Below are 20,289 nucleotides of genomic sequence, written 5' to 3'. Positions count from 1 at the left end.
AGACTCAAAGTGGTGAGCTGAATTGAGCAGGCTGACCAGTGGCTTTACGCGCTCAGTCGCAGACTCCGAATTAAGGTGCTTCTTTGTCAGTGGGAGTAATATTTACACATAAACTTGACATTTTCATCTCTGGGTTATAATTTCCTGCTGCTACAGCATCATTAGCAGGAGGAGATGAGTTGGACCAGGGCCCGCATAGACCTGTTTAACAAGTACAAGTCCTTGTGCAAAGCTAATGAGTGCAAAGATATTCTGTGAACAGACGAGACAAACACACTGTACGGTACAGTGTGCTTTCTTATTTATGACGTGAAGCAAACAAAGCACCTCAGGAACAGAACATCATGCAAACATTCAAACATGATGTTCTAGCTCTAATGGTTTCCTTTTTTCAGGACAATGTACAGTACGTTTAAGGAACATGTAAACAAGCAAGCCCTTCCAAAAAAAAAAAAAAAAAAGTAGATCCTGGCATGGCCTATTCCAAGTCTGGAATTAAAATTCAACTGAGATTATGCTGAATGTTGCGAACTCTGGAGAGGGGAGCTATGTTTTCGCATAGGGTCATTAAATCGTTTTCTTCTCCTAATTAGCAAAGTAATCAATTCGAAAACTGTTTTTTTTTTTTATTATTATTTCTGGTATAAAAAAAAAAGTTCTGAAGATCTGAAACGTCTAAGTGGACTAAATGAAATGAAAAAAAAAGAAGAAGAAATCTATATGGGGGCGGGGGGAATACTTTTGCACAACACTGTTGATGTAAATTTGCTGTCTTTTGTGAATTTTCTGTCGATTTAAGCTGCTTGTGTCCGTCAGCTGGCTCAGGGGCGGCCCTGCAGCCCCCCAGCATCCCGCTAGCTGCGCTCCGCACTAATGGTTTCCCCCAAATCCAGATTAGGTTTCCGAATGCCGGCGTGAGCACGGCTCTCAGATGTCACTCAAATGTGTCACCGAAACCACATTCCATCCATCCCAATCATAGATAGCAAAGGGGTTCCATCCCAGTAGTGTTACATACAAAATGCAACTTTATTAACCTTCATGCCTCCATTCATTTCAATATACATGTATATGTTTGAACTTATCTTAATTTCACAGCTCCATCCATTTGAAAAAAAAAAAAAGTACAAGAAAAAAAAAAAAAAAGGCAAAAAACACTGACTTGTTATTCAAACAACCTTTGGAGAAAATAAAACTGTAACAGGAAAAAAAAAAAAGGAGAAAACAGAAGGACACCTGTTTTTAAAATTATTCTTTTTAAAAATACCAGGGTTAAAAATGTCTTTTTTCCCCCCCATTAGCAGAATCTCCCTTTTTGAAGCATAATCACATTTTTTTCTTGTTTTTTTTTGTCCTCACGGTAAGAATGAAAAGATCTGAATATATTTACACAACACTCACTTTACATAAATACAGGAACAACAATTACTGTACGTAATATTAGCAAACTTGAAACATAGGCATTGGCTTCACTACTTAAGTTTTCAAAACCAGAAGAGAGAGAGAGAGAGAGAGAGAAAAAATAATCCAAAATCAGATGTTACACAGAAATTAAAATATTTATTTAACCGATCGAACGTCTCAAATCGCCAACAAAGGCATACACTACCAAACCGTGGATTTGATTCCTCATGGCCTAATTTGAAATCACCGTGGTGAAGCTGAAGCTTCCAGAGGCCTTCGTAACTCAGGTGTACCGCCCCTGAGGACGGAGGAGGACTTATTGCAGCCAAAGCTAATGACGTGTGCTTCAAACCGGTGAGCGTGTTGCGGTGGGACGCTGCGTTTGACCCCGTGATATAAGGCTCAGTGCGAAGAGAAGGTTCAATGTTAGAGGTCCGACTTGCATATTGTTGTCTGTGGTTTCTTCTGTTTGTTTTTTTTGTGTGTTTTTTTTAAAATTATTCCCAAATAACATCCATAATAAAAAGAAATCATCATTTCCCCTTTTGAAAAGTAAGCAATTGAAGAACACGTGTTGGAATCGAAACGTTTGCACAGGGCAGGTGATGTTACAAGTTTGTGATATGAGGCACTATTTATCATTATTGCATAACTTTGACCCTGGTTACCGTAACAAAATTATGCTTCAAAACGAGGAAAGAGATGCGGTGTGTAGAAGGGGGAGAAAAGGGGGCAGGTGGGGGGTGCATGCGATAAACACCCTGTCTCCATGGAGACGTCACCTTCAAGTCTAATTGAATTGTTTAAACACTGGTGTATTAAGGCATCCAACGTCATTTGTAGAGATACTGAATAAAGAGCACATGTTTTGTTGATATGTGATTGATTTGTCTAGTTTTTTTGTTTTGTTTTCATTGTTGTCGGTCAGGTACAGCTGAAACCAGATGTTTACATACGCTGTATTAAAAAAAACAAAAAGACACAACCCTTTTTTTTTCCCCTCCTCACCCTCTTGTGATTTGGACAGGAGAAACTTGACTTGTTTTAGGAAAGTCAGTATTAACAGAATTATTTCCATTTCCTAAATTCCAGAATAATGATTTGAAAAAAGAAAAAAATTATTTTCTTTAAATTCTGAGATTTACATGCACCAAACAACGCTGCTTCCATGTGGACAAATCAAATGAAATCAGCCCCATCTTGTGACAACTAGTCTTATATGAAAATAGGCTGAAAGGCCACATGTGCCAAAATATGTCTGAAAAAATGATCAAGAATTGAAATGGTTATTGTTATACTTTCTGGAAAAGTTTACGGGATTGACAGCATCATGTTGCGGGTTCGTTTAGCTGCAGGAAGGACCGACCCACTTCACATTAAAGCAGACGTGTGGAAATAACTGCAGCAGCATCTCAAGACGTCGGCCTCAAAGTTAAAGCTCGGGCACAAACGGGTCACCAGATCAGCTACAATATGACTCAAAATCAACAAAGCCAATGTTCTGGAGTGTCACAGTGACATAATCCTGACCGCAGTCCCATGGGACGTTTGGGAAGAGCTGAAAAGTTGTGTGTATGTGTGTGTGTGTGTTGACTCGGTCAGAACAGTTCTGTCAGGAATGGGACAAAACGTCCAGCAGATTACCTTAAGAAGCTTCGTATCAAAAATTAAGTGAGTTTCTGATTTATTGTCATTATAAAAATATATGTATAATAATGATCTCATTATTCTGGCATTTAGTAAATAATAATAATAATAATAATAATAATAATAATGTTAACCTTAACCGACCTAAAACAGGAAACATTTGATCATATTTAACATCAGAAAGTGAGCAAAAATATGCGTATGTATGTGTAAATACCTGGTTTCTACTGTGAAAATAGCAAAATACAGGCATTCAAGTACCTTAATACGGTCAGCGTATATAAATCATTTTGTTGTTTATAGCAAACACTGGTGCAGCCTTGTAAAATAAAAAATAATAATTTGATCGTGAACTTGTTTAACCCCGAACCAGAACAGTAATAATAATAATAATAATAACAATAAAAAAGAAGCTGTTTGTTATAACAACATCACATAATGATCATATACATGATGAACACCTTTAGCCCATTTTCGCTGTATATCAAATTAGATAAATTACGGTCTCAGAAAAAAGACTTTACGCGTATAAATGTATCTCCTGCGTCTACGAATCGAAAGCCCTATTTCTCCGTTGTATGTACAGGTTGTAGAACTTTGTAATAGCTTTGTGTCTTCACTATCACATATATTACAACATTTCAAAAGATTTACAAAAAAAAAAAAAGTTTCTTTTTTTTTTTTTTTACATAAGAGAAAGAGTTACAAGCCGTCACATGAAGTGCCCCTCAATCACAAAAAAAAGTCCTTATACATTATACGGATGTTAAAATATGACGAATATTTGCTTATAAATTGACATCTGAAATAAAATTATCTGAAAAATCATCTCAATAAACAAAGAAGGTGCTAATATGCATTTTTTTTCTTCTTTTTTCTTTTGCCAAAACGATAATACGACTGGGCGTAATGACATGTGCACAAACAATATACATAAATAATGGTGACATACGAGAGGGCCGCACGAACTCCGCATGTGTGGAAAAACTGTTCCCTGGATTTGGCTTCTTTACTAAAAGTGAGAGCTTTCGGCGTGTGTGTGTGCGTGTTTGTAGGCGTTAGTGTAAAAGCGTATGGATTTCAAGATACCTTAATCAAAAAAAAAAAAAAAAAAAAAAAAAAAAAAGGTTGCTGTGTCTTTTTACTGGCTTCTGCCCAATAACTGCATTTGGCAGCGCTATGTCGTATAACATCGGCTGGCTCGGTACCTGAAAGCTTTTAAACGGCATCAAGAGCGCTGGAAATAGTTGCAAAAAAAAAAAGAAAGAAAAAAAAAAAAGACATTTGCCTTTAGGGCTATAAAAATATACTTTTAATTGAATTCCCTGATTGAGGTCAAGTGTGATGTTTTCTGAGAGACATTTCTGCCAGTAACCGCATCTCAAGCGTTAATCTTCTGTGACATGATGTTACAATTTCATAATAACATCTGTATCATGTGCGGTGCTTTGCAAAAAGTTTCCAGACACCTGGAACTCGTTCACATTTCACCACGTTACAACCATAAACTTTAATGTGGTTTTTGTGGGGATTTTCAAAGTAGTGCCGCGATTGTGGAGTGGGAACAACAACAACAAAAAAAAAAAAAAAAAGATGTGCTTATTTTTTTTCAGTCCCCCTTTACTCTGATACTTCCAAATGAAGAGAAGTGAATTTATAAGCTCTTAAAAAGAAGTCCACCGAAATCTCAGGAAGCAATGTTGCTGCTCTGCAAAAGGCGTCAGACGTTTAAAGAACTGACTCTGGGATGCTGAAGATGTATGCGCTCTGCACTTTCCAGATTTCCACTCGTTTGCAGGGAAATAGAAATGTATCAAAGTGTCCTCCCACTTGACAAGCTACGCACTACGACTGCTATAGATCTACCACATAAAATCCCAGGATCACACATTGAGGTTTGTCATTGTAGCATGACGAAATGTCAAAATAGTTCAAGGATCAACAGTTTTTGCAAAGCGGTGTGTGTGTGTGTAACTAGGTGTGCAACTCCTGCATTTTAATCACCAGACTTCTGGTGACGACCCACAAAACCGCCCACAGTGAGGTGAGAACATTTCAAGTGATGTTTATGAAAATAAAAAAAACCCAAACAAAACGAAAACAAACAAACAAACGGAAGATGCTGCGGAGTGAATGACCAGCTGAGAGACCTCACATCGGCGACTTGGAGCTGCTTCAGAAACAGAGCGCGGCTGACCTTGACCCTTCGTCTCTGATTTCGGACACCGACGAACACTTTGATCAGAATGTATTGCTCTCCTGTGTGTGCAGGTTTGTCTCCGTTCAAGTCTTCAGCTGGCGTCAGCGGCGGCCTGCGGTCGAGGGCCGCCTTGCCGTACAAAGACCAGCACACAAAACTCCTAGTTTTGGCTCAATTTCAGAGGAGGAAACATGAGTTGACTGATGAGTACAGGTAGATGTTGACAGAATGAAAGTCTCTAAGGTGCCTCTGTTGGGTTTTTATTTTTTATTTTTCCCACATACTCTCCTCTGATTGTTTCAAGGTTCGCTGTACATGAAGGGGGAGGGGGGGTCGTATTTGTCAGAATCAAACATAAGCGATAAGCATGTACTTTAAAAAAAAAAAAAGCAAGATTCAATAAAGAAAACATTTTCATACTGAAAGTTTATATATATTTATATATTTATATATATATTCTTTAAGATTGCACTTTACTGATTGCTAATCACAGCTCAAAATCCACATAAGATTTTTTTTTGTTTGTTTTTGAAGAAAATGCTTTAAAGAGGCTCAAAATAAAGAAAAGCACTGATGAAGAATGGGGTTTGTCTGAAGTCCGTGTGATAACGTGGGGCTTCTTTGCTGGTGTGATGATGATTTGGTGTGTCCAGTTCCTGCAGTCAACAAATGGCTGAGTGAGCGGGTAAAACTGGATCCATCCTTGTGAAGTTGTTTGCACTTTGCTGGCTTCGGGGAAAAAAAAGGTGAAAGTCCAGACCTCATTCAACTTCTCGAATGAAACGCCCTAGATGTGACGGTCCAAGTCCGAGTAAACCTTCCGTGATCAAACACTGCCCTCTGCTGGTCAACTCATGGGAAGGCAAGACAAAAAAACCCCAAAAAAACAAACAATACTGTCTGTAAATCCAACTCTGGCCAAGTCTCTTCCTGTTAAAATCCACACCAGGTCGAACTTCCCGCTCTGATTTCAAAGGGGTCTTTCACATTATGAACGCTGGAAAAGCAGCTGTAATGTAAAGTGAGTAAAATCCAAATTTATAGAGTGCCACTTCATCCTAAAAAAACCAACAAAAAAACAAAAAAACAAAAAATCAAAGCTAAACATCAACAAACAGTGCTGTTAAAAGCAGTTCCCGATCATTATCCGATGACGGAGAAGGATCCCGCCATTCCTTCCTTCCCATCCAGAGAGGATCCGGAAGTCACCCTGTTTTCTGCTCCGACCGTCCATCCAGCTTCTCCATCTCCAACTCGAGTGTGTGTGTGTGTGTCTGTGTGCGTGTGTGCGTGTGTGTGTTTGTGTGTGTATGCGTGAGTGAGTTTGGGCATCCAGGCCAGCTGAAAAACATTCAGAGGGAGATCCCGCTCCCCCGGCTGCCTGCGTGCGTCTGCGTGTGTGCGTGTGCATGTGTGTGGCTGCGTCTGCTCTGTTTGACATCTTCTCTCAGTCGCTCCCGTTGTGCTTCACACCAGCATGTGCCTCCGTCGGTGCAGGGCTAAGTGGTCGGATCTGGAGAAGCTGCGGTCACAGTCTGCGCATTTGAAGGGCTTGACGCCCGTGTGTTTCCTGTAATGCCTCGTCAGCTCGTCGGAGCGGGCGAACTTCCAGGTGCAGCCGTCCCAGGTGCACTTGTATGGCTTTTCCCCTGCAGAAGGACGACAGCAGACGCACGGGTCACATCTTCCACACCATCGCAGACAATACAACTGATCTGCCAAATAGTTTTTCCTGCACGGACTTTCACGGGACGGATACTTCAAGGTTATTTTTAAACAAAATGTTTCCATGGGAGTTTGCATCTAGCAAAGGGGTTAGAAAAAATGTGTCAAACTATTCTTCATCACGCTCTTGTTACCAAAGAGAAAAACAACTGGTGTGTGAAATGCTTTTCTTTTTTTTTTTCTTCTTTAAAGCCTCGAGCTACTTGAATAATTTATGACGATAGCTTCCTCTGACCCACTTATTGTAGAAGTCGTTACAACTGGATAATAAATAACTTCCCAACAGTTTAAATAAAAACTGTAAAAAAAAAATAAAAAAAAAAAAAAAAAGGAATGAAAAAAACATCATAAATCTTTGGTTGAATATACGTGGAGTGTCTCATTTCACCATCACATTTACTGGAGCCTCATAGTAAAGATGTCTATAAATACTTAAAATGAATACATTATTTATTGCTTTGCCATCACCCTATACTGAAACTTTTGATAAATCCAACTTTTAACTTGAATGCATTTATTCTGTAAGAAAAAGTCCAACAAAAATAAATATACCTGAAGCATTTTTATTTTTTTTTATCGTTTCTTTACTTTTTTAGCGTGAGGAAGTTTTACTTAGTAATCAGTAATCTCCTGTTAATTCGGGGACACATTTATCTTGGCCACAATTTTGAGACATAGTTCTTTTTATTATTATTTTCATGAAACGTCCTTTCTGATAACGGGCTGTTTGAGTCACTAGGAGAAAAAAGACGGAGAAGAAAGTAGACGAGTTTTGTAAAAAAAAAAAAAGGAAGGAGGAGAAAGACCAAATATAAAGTCTAAATGCTGAAGATAAATTTCAGATACTTGGAGAACAAACTTAAAAAAGAAAATCACTAAGTACTATTATAAACAAACAAATTCAACACTGGCTGTAAGATCTTTAGCTTTTTTTTTTTTTTTTTTAAGATTTCAATTTTAAACATTGGATAACATTTTGACTTTTTGCTCAAAATGCTGATGTTTTCTCTCACTTTTTGATTTCATTCTCGATATTTGTTTGAAATGGAATGAAAACAATAAAAACTTCTCATTCTTCTCATCTCCTTTACTTTTCACAAGCATCATTAAACCTCAGTAAATCTCAGCGTCTCTAGCTTCTAATAGGGTTTCAACAAATGCAACACAAAACGCCTTTCAGAAAACATTCATCTCAGCCACATTTAGACCTGAAGAAAAACAACAGTATTACGCAAAATGACATCCTTTCCAGACACGGTGAACTGACCTGTGTGTGTCCTCCGGTGTGCTTTTAAATGTGAGCTTTTGGTGTACACTTTATTGCAACCCTCGAAGTCACATCTGTGGATTCTTCGCTTCTTCGAGTCAGGAGACTCTGACCTCCGGGGGCGTCGGATGCTGTCAATACTGAACGGCGACATGGAGCTGCGACACACAGGGCCCAAGAGAAGTCGGTATAAAGACATAGAAAGCTGTGACAAGAACGCCAACATGACAGCAAAATCCAATACACTGGCAACCATCGAAATACGTTGAATCTGATCAACAAAGACTTAGACCATTAACTGGAAAAGTGGCCAATTGCTGGACGACAAATTTTCCTGACAACGGTGACGCTAATTTTCCTGGCTGTCCTCTCGGAAGCAACAGAATGTGGGTACAACGTCGCTATCGTTGACAGAAAACCGAGCTCGACACGTTCTGCTTGAAAGATTCTGCATAACTTACAGCGATGGAAGATTGTAAGAATGTGTAAATATACTGTGTACAATTATTCAAATGTGACCTTTCCATCTTCTTTCAGTCGGTTGCGCTCTTTTCTTTGTTTGATCCGACTAAAGTGCTTTTTTTCCCTCCTTCCTTTGTTCGTCTCTCCACCGCACAGATTGACGAATGTTTTCAGCTGCTTCCTTCATGTTTCTCAGGTAATCTGTTTACAGCTTCAGTAGAAATGTGTTAGTTTGGAGGTTTTAAAAGGTTAAAAGAAAAGAAAAAAAGACATTATATTCTAAACTTGTTTGATTGAAATAGGGTGTTTTATCGCTAACTTTAACCGGCACATTTTGACCATTGCACAGAATGAATATTAATACTGTGAATCCCAAATGTATCCATACAGCTGGAAGATTTTCTCTTAAAGTTCATTTTCCAGTTTCTCAACACGTTTCCTCTGACTGGAAGTAGCATCAACATTTTTTGGAGGAGCCAAGCCAGAGTCCTGAGAAACTTTGAACAAGAAATGTTTGTTCAAAATGACATTTCAACCTTTTACGTACCATTCAAAATATAAGTAACAGCAGGTAGGCTTGTGGTTTTTGCTAATGCTTTTTAATTGTATTTAAATAATTTATTTACATAGAAAAACTGCATTTACCAAGCAAACTTGTGTTTAAAAAATTTATTTTTTATTTCTTATCTTAGTTTGAAAATGCATGCTAACAGTGACCTTTTAAAAAAACTAAATAAAAGTACTAGTAAGACTAATAAATTGTTCAAACAATATATGCATTTTATTTTAATCATTTTCATGCTGCTTGTGTAATCTTGTCTACCATAAAATTATTTATATAGAAAACATTGAGACTGAGAGGAAATCTATAGATTTTGTAGCACAGAGAAGCAGAAACATAACTTTGCCAGCAGGTGGCAGTGCAGCTCTACAGAAGCGCATTTGCAGCGGCAGCTGAGCAGAGAGGCATTTTGGATCATCAGAACTTGGAAAATAAAACTTTTTTTTTTTTTTTCCTCAGTCTTATCCAGTTAATACAATAATTCCCCAGTTAGTTCATGACACTAAATTAAGTGCTGATTTCATGATTCCTCACGGCCAGAAATGGGAAACCCCGAGTCAGTAAATGCAGTTGGAGCACAGCATTAAACTGTCTAACTGTCCTCTCTTATTATTTGCAGGCCTCATCAGAAGTCGCTTGAAACAATAAAGTTAGAAGAAGAAGAAGAAGAAGAAGAAGAAGAACCCAGGGGTTGTAATAGTGCGGACTTCATTCCTCTCCCCAGACTGTTGACTGCAGAACAGGGAGCACCTTTCATGAAACGATAAACACATGACTGCAGCACACACCCAGCCCAGTGCCCAGAGGCAGGAGATACGCTACGCAGAAACAACAAGAGGATCTCTGTTTACTTAAGAGGAGGAGTAATATCTGTGAAATATATTTAACGGGGTTCTCGGAGCAGCGGTGGAGTTTGCTGCGCTGCATTTACGGAGGAAAAGGTGAGGGGGGTCAGAGAGTGGGTTGTGGGGAGGGCATGGGGGTTTTAAAGGAAGAACAGCTCTGATCATGTTAAAGGGATTTGAAAGAGGAGCAGAGGCTGCCAGACAGGCCCTCCTGTGAACTGTCTCCGCCACACACAACCCACTTCCTGTCTCGCTGTCTTTCACCAAAAGCATGAGCTGTCAAACGCAGGCTCAGGCGTACTGAACAACCCTACAGTGAGAGAAACGCACACAGAGAGAGACAGAATTACAGTCATGTACCGAGCACACACACACATCCACACGCATATGATTACAAATCACCTGTTACTGTTGGCTTCCTACCAACCAGAAGCCATACAGGAAATGAGCACACGGGTCAGATATGAAGCAAACTCATACTTCCCTCTCCCTTTCTTACTCTGTTGCTCTCTCCTCGCTCGCAAACAGCGCTGCGACCGGATGTTGAAATTTGACTTTTGGACAAAAACACGTGAATTTATGATGTTTTTCATAAGCCATCCAAGTTAAATAACTCGTACATTTACATCAGCTTTCATAAGTATCCATACACTTTGAAACACTGACACATCCTTTCACTTTACCATCACAAACTTTAGAGTTTTCTTTGGGACTTTATGTGATAGAAAAACGTAAAGGGGTGGTTAATTGTGAAGCGAAAGAGAAATGATGTATTATATGTTATATGTTGTGTTCAGCCCCTTTAATCTGATGCCTCTAAATTAAACCAACTGCATAAAATTGCCTTCAGAAGTCACAGAAATACATTGTATTCATATGGGCATAGAAGCACAGCTAGGCAGGCACTCCACAGATTTGAAGGACGAGAAAAATAAAAGTTTAAAGTTTGCCATAAGCATGAAGGGAGCGCAGCTGACATGGATGAAGGAGCTCTGGTCAGATGCAAAGTGTTGCGGAACTAATAAAACGGCTCGCCTTGAACGCACCATCCCAGGTGTGGGAAATGGCGGTAGCATCATGCTGCGGGATTGCTTTGTTTCAGCAGGGAGAGGGAAGCTGATCGGACGTGAAGACGTGTCAAGTTAAATGCAAAACATTCCCGGAAGAAAACCCAAAATGACCCTAAAGGTACAGCCTGAGCTACAACCGGATGATTTACATCAAGCAATATTTGTGTGTCAAAAAGACCCGAGTCTGTGACGAGACTTGAAAATGAATCTTTACAGATTCTCAAGAAGTTTTAATAGAAAGGTGACGCGAAAAGCTGGTAGACATACCCAACAGACTTGCAGTAGAAGGTACTGACACAATGAGGCTTAACACATACAGAATTTTTTATTTCTTTGCACAAAATGTAAAAAAAAAAAAAAAAAAAAATGCTCGTCCTATCCCCTTCCTCTTCTCAATGTGCTACGTGCTCAAATTTAAGCAAGTTCAAAAGGTATGAATAGTTTCTGCAAGGCACTGCAGGCCACCATCTAAAGCGTATGGGACCGTCTGAGAAAATGCGTCTGCCAGGGAAAAGTGAAGCAGAGCGCCAGGATTTACAATGGAAACACTCTGGGCTCAGACATCGAACAGATGAGGCAGATGTTTACATTCTGACTTCATCCTGACTCTAACTTCGTGATTATAATATCATCCAGAAAAGTCTAAATCTTTCTATTCTGGTTGCTCTTTCTTACAACAAGCAGATGCATCAATTAATTAACTTTTTTTTTTTCTGCAGCTGATTCTGTCATCACTGAAGAGCACAGTGAGGATGTTCATGTTTGCTCATTTTGGGTATTGATGAAAATTTGTAAAATACTTCAGTCCTTGCAGACACAACAGCTGCTTTGTGACAGCACTTAATATAACCGTATAAACAGTGGTAGTAAAAAAAAAGTGACTTTTTTTTTTACAAACTCGACAACTTCCTAATTTCTGTTTCACATTATGAAAAGTAAAACATTTTAATTGCTTAGCATTATTGTTGGCCAGACAAAAACGTACTCAGCTTGATGGAAAAACAAAGACGGGAGACGTTGTGCAATCCAAAAGGGGAAAAAAAAAAAGAAAAAAGATGAGGATGGTTTGTTTTGCTCTTTTATGACCTCATTTAAGAATTTTCAAAAGAAATATTTCACAATCTCAGATTACATCACTACACATTTTGGGGATTTTAATGACTGAATAACCATTAAGTACTAATATAGTGGTGATTTCATAAAAGCGGGGGCTGAGGTCAAAAAGCCAAACTGAGCGGCAGGGATGAACAGTATTTCAGCTCTGTGGTCACTACATGAGTTTAGAAGCACGTCTGACAACCACTGACCCTCGCCACAGGTTGACGCCGAGATCACGAAAAGGTGCGTTGCTTAAATAAACATCTTCAAAAGGAATTAACTAATGACTTTACGTCTGGGGTGTCCAAATCCCTGCCGTAAGGGCCGCTGTCCTTCAGCTTTTAGATCCAACACAGCTGATATAAACAACTGAATGAACCAGGAAGACACCTAAAACATGGACACGAAATATTCCATTAAAAGATAAAAGTGAATTCCTTAAGAGCAGTTCAATCCATGGACGAAAAACAGAAGGGCTTGACAAAACTGAAGCCTTACCCATGGACTGTGTAGGAAGAGCATTAAACCCTTCTAGGGCAAACTGAGCGCAGGCAATCCAGCCAGATTTGCCGTACCGTAATTCTGCAACACTCTGAACAATTCCAAACGTTTCCAGCCGATATCGGGTTGTTACGGTAATGTCACCTCAGCTGCAGCAGGGAGTGAAATTAATCTGAGGGGCGCTCTTTTAATAGGCGGTAAAGTGAGAAAATAACTAGGTAGATATTGAAAGTTCCAGTTGTTACGGATAAATGGGTAAATATATTTACTCACAGGACATTGAACTGTGTACAATTAAAATAAGCAAAAGTATCCGGGCGGAGAGTTGAAATTTAGGCCATGAAGGGTTAATCAGAGAAGTGGCCAAGGGGAACTCTGGAGGAGCTGGAGAAATCTACAACTCATGTAGGAGAATGTGTCAACGGTTCAACTATTATTGCTGCTAGTTTAACCTGCAAATACGGCCTAAAAGAAAGCCGTTGGAAGAAAACAAGTCCAGTTTACAGTTTGTCATGAGCCATGTGGATCACATGAGCCTAAACGTTTTAGCCTACATTCAAAAACACTGTGGTGGAGGGGAAATCTAAAACACACCATCTTCATGGTAGTGGAAGCATCATGCTGCGTGGATGATTTTCTCCATCAGCAACTGGTCAGAGTTGATGGCAAGATGCACAGAGGTAAACAAATCACGGAGGAAAAAGCTTAACAGTCACCCACTTTGTTTCAGTTTAAATAATAAGATTCCAGCAAAATACGGTGATGCTTGTGGATGGAACGTGGAAAAAAAAAAAAAAAAAATGTGACAAAGTTCAAGGGGTGTTAATACTTTGGCGAAGCAGCGTACGCAAGAATAAGTTGCATATAATTGTCTTTCTATTTCCGTCTCAAACTCTAGTCAAATCGCAGCTCTTTTGGAACACAAATTTGATTTATTTTCTTATGAGATTCCAGAGGCAAACTCTCGCTGCTTCCAAACTTGTGTCAGAGTAACATTTTTGGTCGAATGGATGTGTCTGTTTGCATCGCTCAAAGCAGAAGAGGGAAAAATAGGAAGTGCAGATGAAACTGATTTCAAACAGAACTGACCTCTGCTTTAGTTCATCTGCTTCTCCAACCTTTCCACCGCCCCCCCCTCCCTACACCCCCGTCATGTCCTCACCTGTCACCTGAATACTCACAACCCAAACACGGCGCCTGTTTTTCACGGGCAGCTGAGGTCAAAACAGCTCTGACACACAAAACTGCTTTTCAAAGAGAGTTGTGGATTTATCAGGAAAACAGGAAAAAAAAAAAAAAAAAGGAGCGTCTGACTCGATGTGTGCCTTGGGAGACAGCCCGCCCGGCATTCCCGTACCTGTCGGAGGACACTTACCCCACGTCTCAACAGTCCACCTGCTCTGTTGCGTGGCCACTGGGTCCTTGGGGACCGGCCAGGCTTCAGCAGAGGCTACTCCTCCCAAACGCACACGCACGCGGTCGCACACTTCTCTGTCTCTCTCCTTCTCCCTCCTTCACCCTCGCTCTTCCACAATAGCCCATCCAGCCGTCCCCAAGGAAACGCATGAATATGGAGGAGGCTGCCCTAGAAGAGCATGATCCACTCACACACACCGTAACTCTCTCCTTTCACTCAGTTATTTATTTATGGATACCTGGATTGGAGGCTGCAGGCACTCCCATCCTCCACCCTAACACCTCTCCTCCCTGACGCACTCTGAGCGGGGCCGCTTGTGTAAACGCGGGGGCCAAATTAAAGCATATAAAAAAGAAAAAAAAAAAAGCTATAAAAGTGTGGAAAACAGGAAACACAGCGACACGGCGGAGTAAAATTCTGGCTTCGGTTGCTGTGAAGATGTCCAGGGAGCTCGTGTGCTGTGTCAAAACGCAGCGCACACTCTCTCCTTTCCTGTCACCAGGCCGGCGTGTAACTCAAGAACGCAGCAGACTGCTTTGTTTTTCGCAGACAAACACGCGAGTCTGTGTTCCTGTTGACAATGGCCGACCACCCCCTGGAACCAGCTGTTCCGTCCACCGTGCAGAGACACGTGCAATCAAACGGCACAGAACACACACATATGCCGCGGATTAATACTTACAAGTGTGTGCGCATACTTTTTTAACCTCCCCACCCCCCTATACACACACACACACACACACACACACACACATGCATACACGTATACACACAGCATGCACACAGTTTCCACACAGCTTGCACTTTGCACATAGAGAAGTGAGCGTGTGGGCAGGCCCTGGCAGGGTATTGCTTATCCAGGGTGGTGATTTATCTCCATAGTGAAAGCTTGGGCAGTGCAAGGTTGGGTTCTGCCAACCTCTGTTGTCCTCTGACCAAGCCAGTGCCCACGTGTGGCACTCTGGGGCACGCCTGTCCCTTTCAATAACCTGCGATGAAACCCGAATCCTAGAGTGAGTCCCTGCGTGCATCGGAGAAATGGCAACCTCTACTTCTGAGCAAAGTGACCCTGCTATTTTTTTTTCTTAAAAAGGCCTAATGTGTCGCACAAAAGCTCATTTGGTTTAATTAGTGTACGTTTTAATAGAGCTAGTGTACAAACAAATGTCGACCCTGTAAGCTGGAGCATTACCATGAAAAAACAAGCCAAGCTGGGCTTCAGCCTTGCTAATGATGTTGCATCATTAGTCGAATTTTCCCTCCCTCCTCCAGTAATTTCCTTACGGTTAATTCTACAAAAATCCTCCTGGAGTTTGACTACGTTCAAAGTTTTGACTGTTCAGGCTTTCTGGGCAGCGGCGGCGGATGGCGGGACCAAGCCAAGTGCGTCTGAATGCTTCTGATTTCCTGCTTTGGATCAGAATGTTATAAGCTGTCATCCACTGGAGAGGAAGTCTTTTCATTTCGACACAGATGGACTGGCACCGCAGGAGCTGATGTCTGCAGGCCGAACAGGGCGCAAAGTATGTCTGAGCCATATGCACACAGTCTTATAGATTCACACCCACACAGATGCGTCGGAAAGTAGAGGAGCACTCGAGCAGCAGGTCGTGAAGTTAAAGCTCCGACAACAGGTCATCGAGGAAAACGTTTAAGCTACCGAGGTACCTCTTTACGTACATATTTTTGTTGCTTTAAACGTGCCAGACGTGTTTGACATGTATTAGTGTATGATCGTTTAGTCTTCTTGGAAATATTTCTCTTTTGTGCAAGTCAAATGCTCAACAACTCTACGGAAATTCAAGTTTTCGTGTCCTGCGAAGATAAAATTCCTCTGGAAAAAAAAAAAAAAAAAAATCCTGTTGGAAAAAAAAAAAAAACTGTCTCTTTATTCTAGGGATGCAACCATAAATTGTCTGATGATCAAAATCGGCTTCTGGATGCTCAGAAACTCAGAAATTCAGTCTTTTCTGATCTGCAACAAACTCAGTGCCACTAGACAGCACAACACTTTTGAGTGTGGTTGCTGGTACTGAGCGAAGAAAACTCACAGATAGCTCTTTTCGGTTTCCATTTGAGGAGTTAAAACATTATGTTGAACACAAGCACGAAACCTGTAATCTAAAATGAAGTTGTACATTACAGAAAGATACGTTAGCTGTTCACTCAGGCTGCTACAACAGACCTAGACTTTGACCGGTGTTTGTCATTTTGCTACTGGTATAAAGCTCACTGGTTTGGTACATAACAACACATAGCCTTTTAGTTTTTCTTGTCTTGCACAGGACTTCTTTAGCAACAAAAGGAAGCCAAGTGAGTCAGCTATTTGGTAAGATTTTGCCTAAAAATAGCAACTCGACCTGGAGGTGACTCCAACATACCTGGAAGGGTAACCATGTTGAAGCAGGAGTATTTCTATCATTAACCATCTTTTTGGAAACCATAAAGCTAGGCTAACGGTCTGCATTAAATATGAATAAACAAACGGAGAGTAGTGTTTGCATTCAGTGAAGCTAGCCATACTGTTTGTAGTTACAGTTAACACAGTGTGCTGATAAACTGCTTAAAAGGCCTACATTCAATATTTTTGACGTATCTTTAGATATAGTGAAATTTTGACTTGTGAAGTCAGAATTTCAGATATGATGTTTTGTATTTTGTAACAAATATCAAATAACACAATAAACTATTGTCAACGGTTTATATATATATATATATATATATATATATATATATATATATATATATATATATATATATATATATATATATTTATTTATTTATTTATTAATATATAAATTTCTAATTTCAATGAACTTTTACCAAATTAAACTAGAAAATGTGCACGTCTTAAAGAGAAATCTCAACCATTTAAAATCTGCCACAAGTGTTTTATCAGTGCAATCTCAACTTGGTTGTAATGTTGTAAACCGAGGCTAATTACTGAAGACTAATGTCGACTAATGGGCTCTTTGCACCTCAGCTTCCGCGTTCGGGGTAAAGCGGCTGGATTGTTTCCGATCCAATACAAATATCATTTACATTAGGTGCTTGCAGTGCTTGGCCAAGGTTTGTACATCGATCCGAAGCCCCAACAAGTCAGCTGGAGAAAGGTTTTAAGATGTTCGCCTCGTTATACATTCACTGACAGGAAGGTGAGTTTTACTTAAACTTTGTGGCTAACATTAACGTTAGCTTATGCTAGTAGGCAATATTCTCGGGCATTGTTCTTGTAAAATGTGCTATTTAAGTATCTAAACATTCTAACGGACAATGTATTTATCTTATTTTCAAGTATATTATGTGTGTTTATTGTCGTTAGTGTCACAGACTAACGGGGAGGTCACGGTTCGGGCTTTTTACTTCCGAAGCCTGACGGAGCTCAACAAGCCTCATAGCTTAACAGTAGCGCAGCTCTGGTGTCAGAGATCTGCTTCAGCTGTTCAGGTTCAAAGTTGCTGCTTTTAGAAAAATATGACCGTGTTGCTTCATGTCTCCGTGTTATTTCGTTTTATTACCTTTGCATGTTTCTTGTGAAGAGCTCAGATAGGACGGTGTTTACAGCAGTATGTACAGGCGGATCAGTTGCTCGGCTGTCTGGCTCTGGTCTGCTCTCTCGTTCCCATAAACTCTTTCAGGCTGAATATAGAAGTGATTCCATGGAAATAGCTCAGGGAGGCTCCTTTATTTACCATCCGTATCCCCTGTAGTTTTAGGCTGATCTGGAGTGAAGTGAAGGCTGCAAACTTTGCTGTGCGGCGTTAGCTGGTATAGCGACAGATATTTACAAGCCAGGATCGCTTGGAAATTAACGAAAACTTAAAAGCCCATTATATTAGGAAGACAACAATGTTAATAGTATTGTTTTTTTGCATCTGAAATACGACTTGGTCTTTTCTACCAGTCATGGTAACTCAAAGCGGAAAAAAGTGAGCCGCATTAGCTCCTGGAGATGTGACGTCAACGCCTTAGGTGCAAAGAGCCCATTTGTGTGAGTCTACCACCATTTACAAAACACACACCCCAGCGGAAGAGAGCCGAGGAGTCAGACCTCTGAAACAGAAATGCAGCTCTAGACACAAAATGATAAAAGCAGCTTTAGGATTTTATTGTACAAAGTTATGTAATTATCTAGTTCAATTGTACAAAATCTGTTACCACACACTGCATGTCAAGTCAAAATTTCCAAAGCAAAAGCGGGCCCATTGTGAAGAGGTTTGCAAAAAACTAAGTACACCCTAAAACTTGAGCCAAAGAAAGCACATGAAACCCTAGAATTTTGAATTTTGAAGCCCAGTGAAATGAATCTCTTACTTCTCTGATCCATTTCTCTCACACTTGATGCCATGCACTCTAGGAATGTGGCATGAAGAAACACCGGGTTCAAAAAGACAGAAACCGTGATGCAATAGACTCTCTGTGCGACAATGTTGTTGTTGTTATTGAAGTTGTGAAAAGCTATCGTTAGAATGGACGACCAGCTAGGGACGGTCAAAGTTCACCTTAAAGGCTGGAGTTAAAAATGTAATTTGAAAGAAAAGGGGAGTAGAAGTCACAAAGGAAAACAAAACGGTTCATTGCTCGTGTTCATTTTATGTCAAACACCAGAAGGCACTTTTTATTTGATTAAAAAAAGGTAAAAAGAAAATTACATTTGACACCAACGCAATTTTAGGATACTTGACGGAAAGCCTCTAACAAATCTGTAAGCCCTCCTCTATACGATGTTAAAATGGTTTCATTAGAAACATTTTTAATAACTTTTGGTTGCTAAGAAACTGTGAGGGATGTGATGCACCTCTTTTGCAAAGACAGTTGGAAAAAGGGTCACAACAGCAGGCAAGTCTGGGCAAGTTCGTTCTGAGGTCACCACTATCTTGGCTCAACTTCCTTTGTGGCTGTTTGCTCTTTTGCCCGCTCTCTTCCTTCCAAAAACAACAAAAAAAAAAAAACCTGCTAAACTGACTTCACCTTTAGTTTTTGCAGAGCTCTGCACGGCACGTATCAAACGAGACAGCGATACTCACTCTTGCACAGCCCGGGCTATAGACAGCGCCGTGGAGCCGGTCTCGTTAACGCTGTCCAGGGTCACGTTCGGCAGGTCATCGTCATCGCTGTCACTTTTGATCTGCCTCGGTGACAGGCCGTTGGGGTCTGTGTGTACTGCAGGGACACACACACACGCACACACACACACACACACACAGGAGTCAGACACATGACACCCGAGCTGTAAACTTATAAGCCGGATCACATCGTCTGTGCTGAAAAGCATTATTAAGTGTAATGAAATAATTCAATTTCTTTCAGTTTAAACACATCCAGTCATTTTTATCACTGTCAAAGAGAATATGTATGCCTTTTGCAGAGCGCTCAGTCCTGGTATATTTCCAGTGCCCAACTTGTGGACAGAGCAGCCAACCATGACACTAAACCCAGCGGCTGCACACTCACAGAATAAAGAGAGGGCATGAAAAAATACACACACATATAATCTATACTAGCCTAAACCCTGGGAGATAAGAAGAGGGGTGGAGCACTATTTGGCTGTTAGTGCAGTTGTGGAAACATTAAATGAATCTATCATTGTGCCAGTGTAAAAAATATTTTATAAGTCTAACAAGAAAATGCATGCATGACCATCATTCTATTGAGCGCCTGTCCTTGCAAAAATGTTCATTCCCACTGAAAATCACGAGATTGTCACATTATACATCCTAAAATTTCAATGTAACAATGTATTTAGTCAAAGCCTCAGGCTTATTAGAGAACATTAGAAAACAGCCAGCATCATGAAGACCAAGAAAAGCAGCAAACAGGTGTGTTTGCTGTTCGCCCACTTCCACAGGTGGAAGAGGTCCAATTTGCAACCTTGTAGGGTGTAAAAAATAAGATGTGGAAGATGCTTTGATCACATCTGACAAAAAAAAAAAAATACTTTATACCTAAGACAACAGGCATAGGTAAAAACATCATTATGCTTCCAGCAGTGAAACATAATGATGGTAGCAATAGATTTATGCAGGGACAGAGAAACTGGTTGGAGATGATGGAGATAAACCAGTCAGAATCTCTAATGACCTAAAACATA

General features: G+C 40.2%; 1 protein-coding gene across 1 annotated transcript in view; it reads right to left on the bottom strand.

The window, feature by feature from the left end:
- Positions 1-1,010: 1,010 nt before the first annotated feature.
- The window catches only part of klf12b (Kruppel like factor 12b), a 54,245-nt gene continuing 34,966 nt past the window's right edge, over positions 1,011-20,289 (bottom strand). The window contains exons 4-6 of the mRNA XM_015003917.2: positions 19,226-19,361; positions 8,244-8,401; positions 1,011-6,900 (exon numbers count right to left, since the gene is read on the bottom strand). Of these exons, the coding sequence (XP_014859403.2) occupies positions 6,719-6,900; positions 8,244-8,401; positions 19,226-19,361 (476 nt within the window). The 3' untranslated portion in view covers positions 1,011-6,718. The remainder of the gene's footprint in view (positions 6,901-8,243; positions 8,402-19,225; positions 19,362-20,289) is intronic.

This window comes from Poecilia mexicana, unplaced genomic scaffold (genome assembly GCF_051168715.1).
Source record: "Poecilia mexicana isolate PSO_F unplaced genomic scaffold, ASM5116871v1 scaffold_2, whole genome shotgun sequence".
Classification (NCBI taxonomy): Eukaryota; Metazoa; Chordata; class Actinopteri; order Cyprinodontiformes; family Poeciliidae; genus Poecilia; species Poecilia mexicana.
Note: the sequence above shows the minus strand (reverse complement) of the source record. Positions and strands in the feature narration are given on the sequence as shown.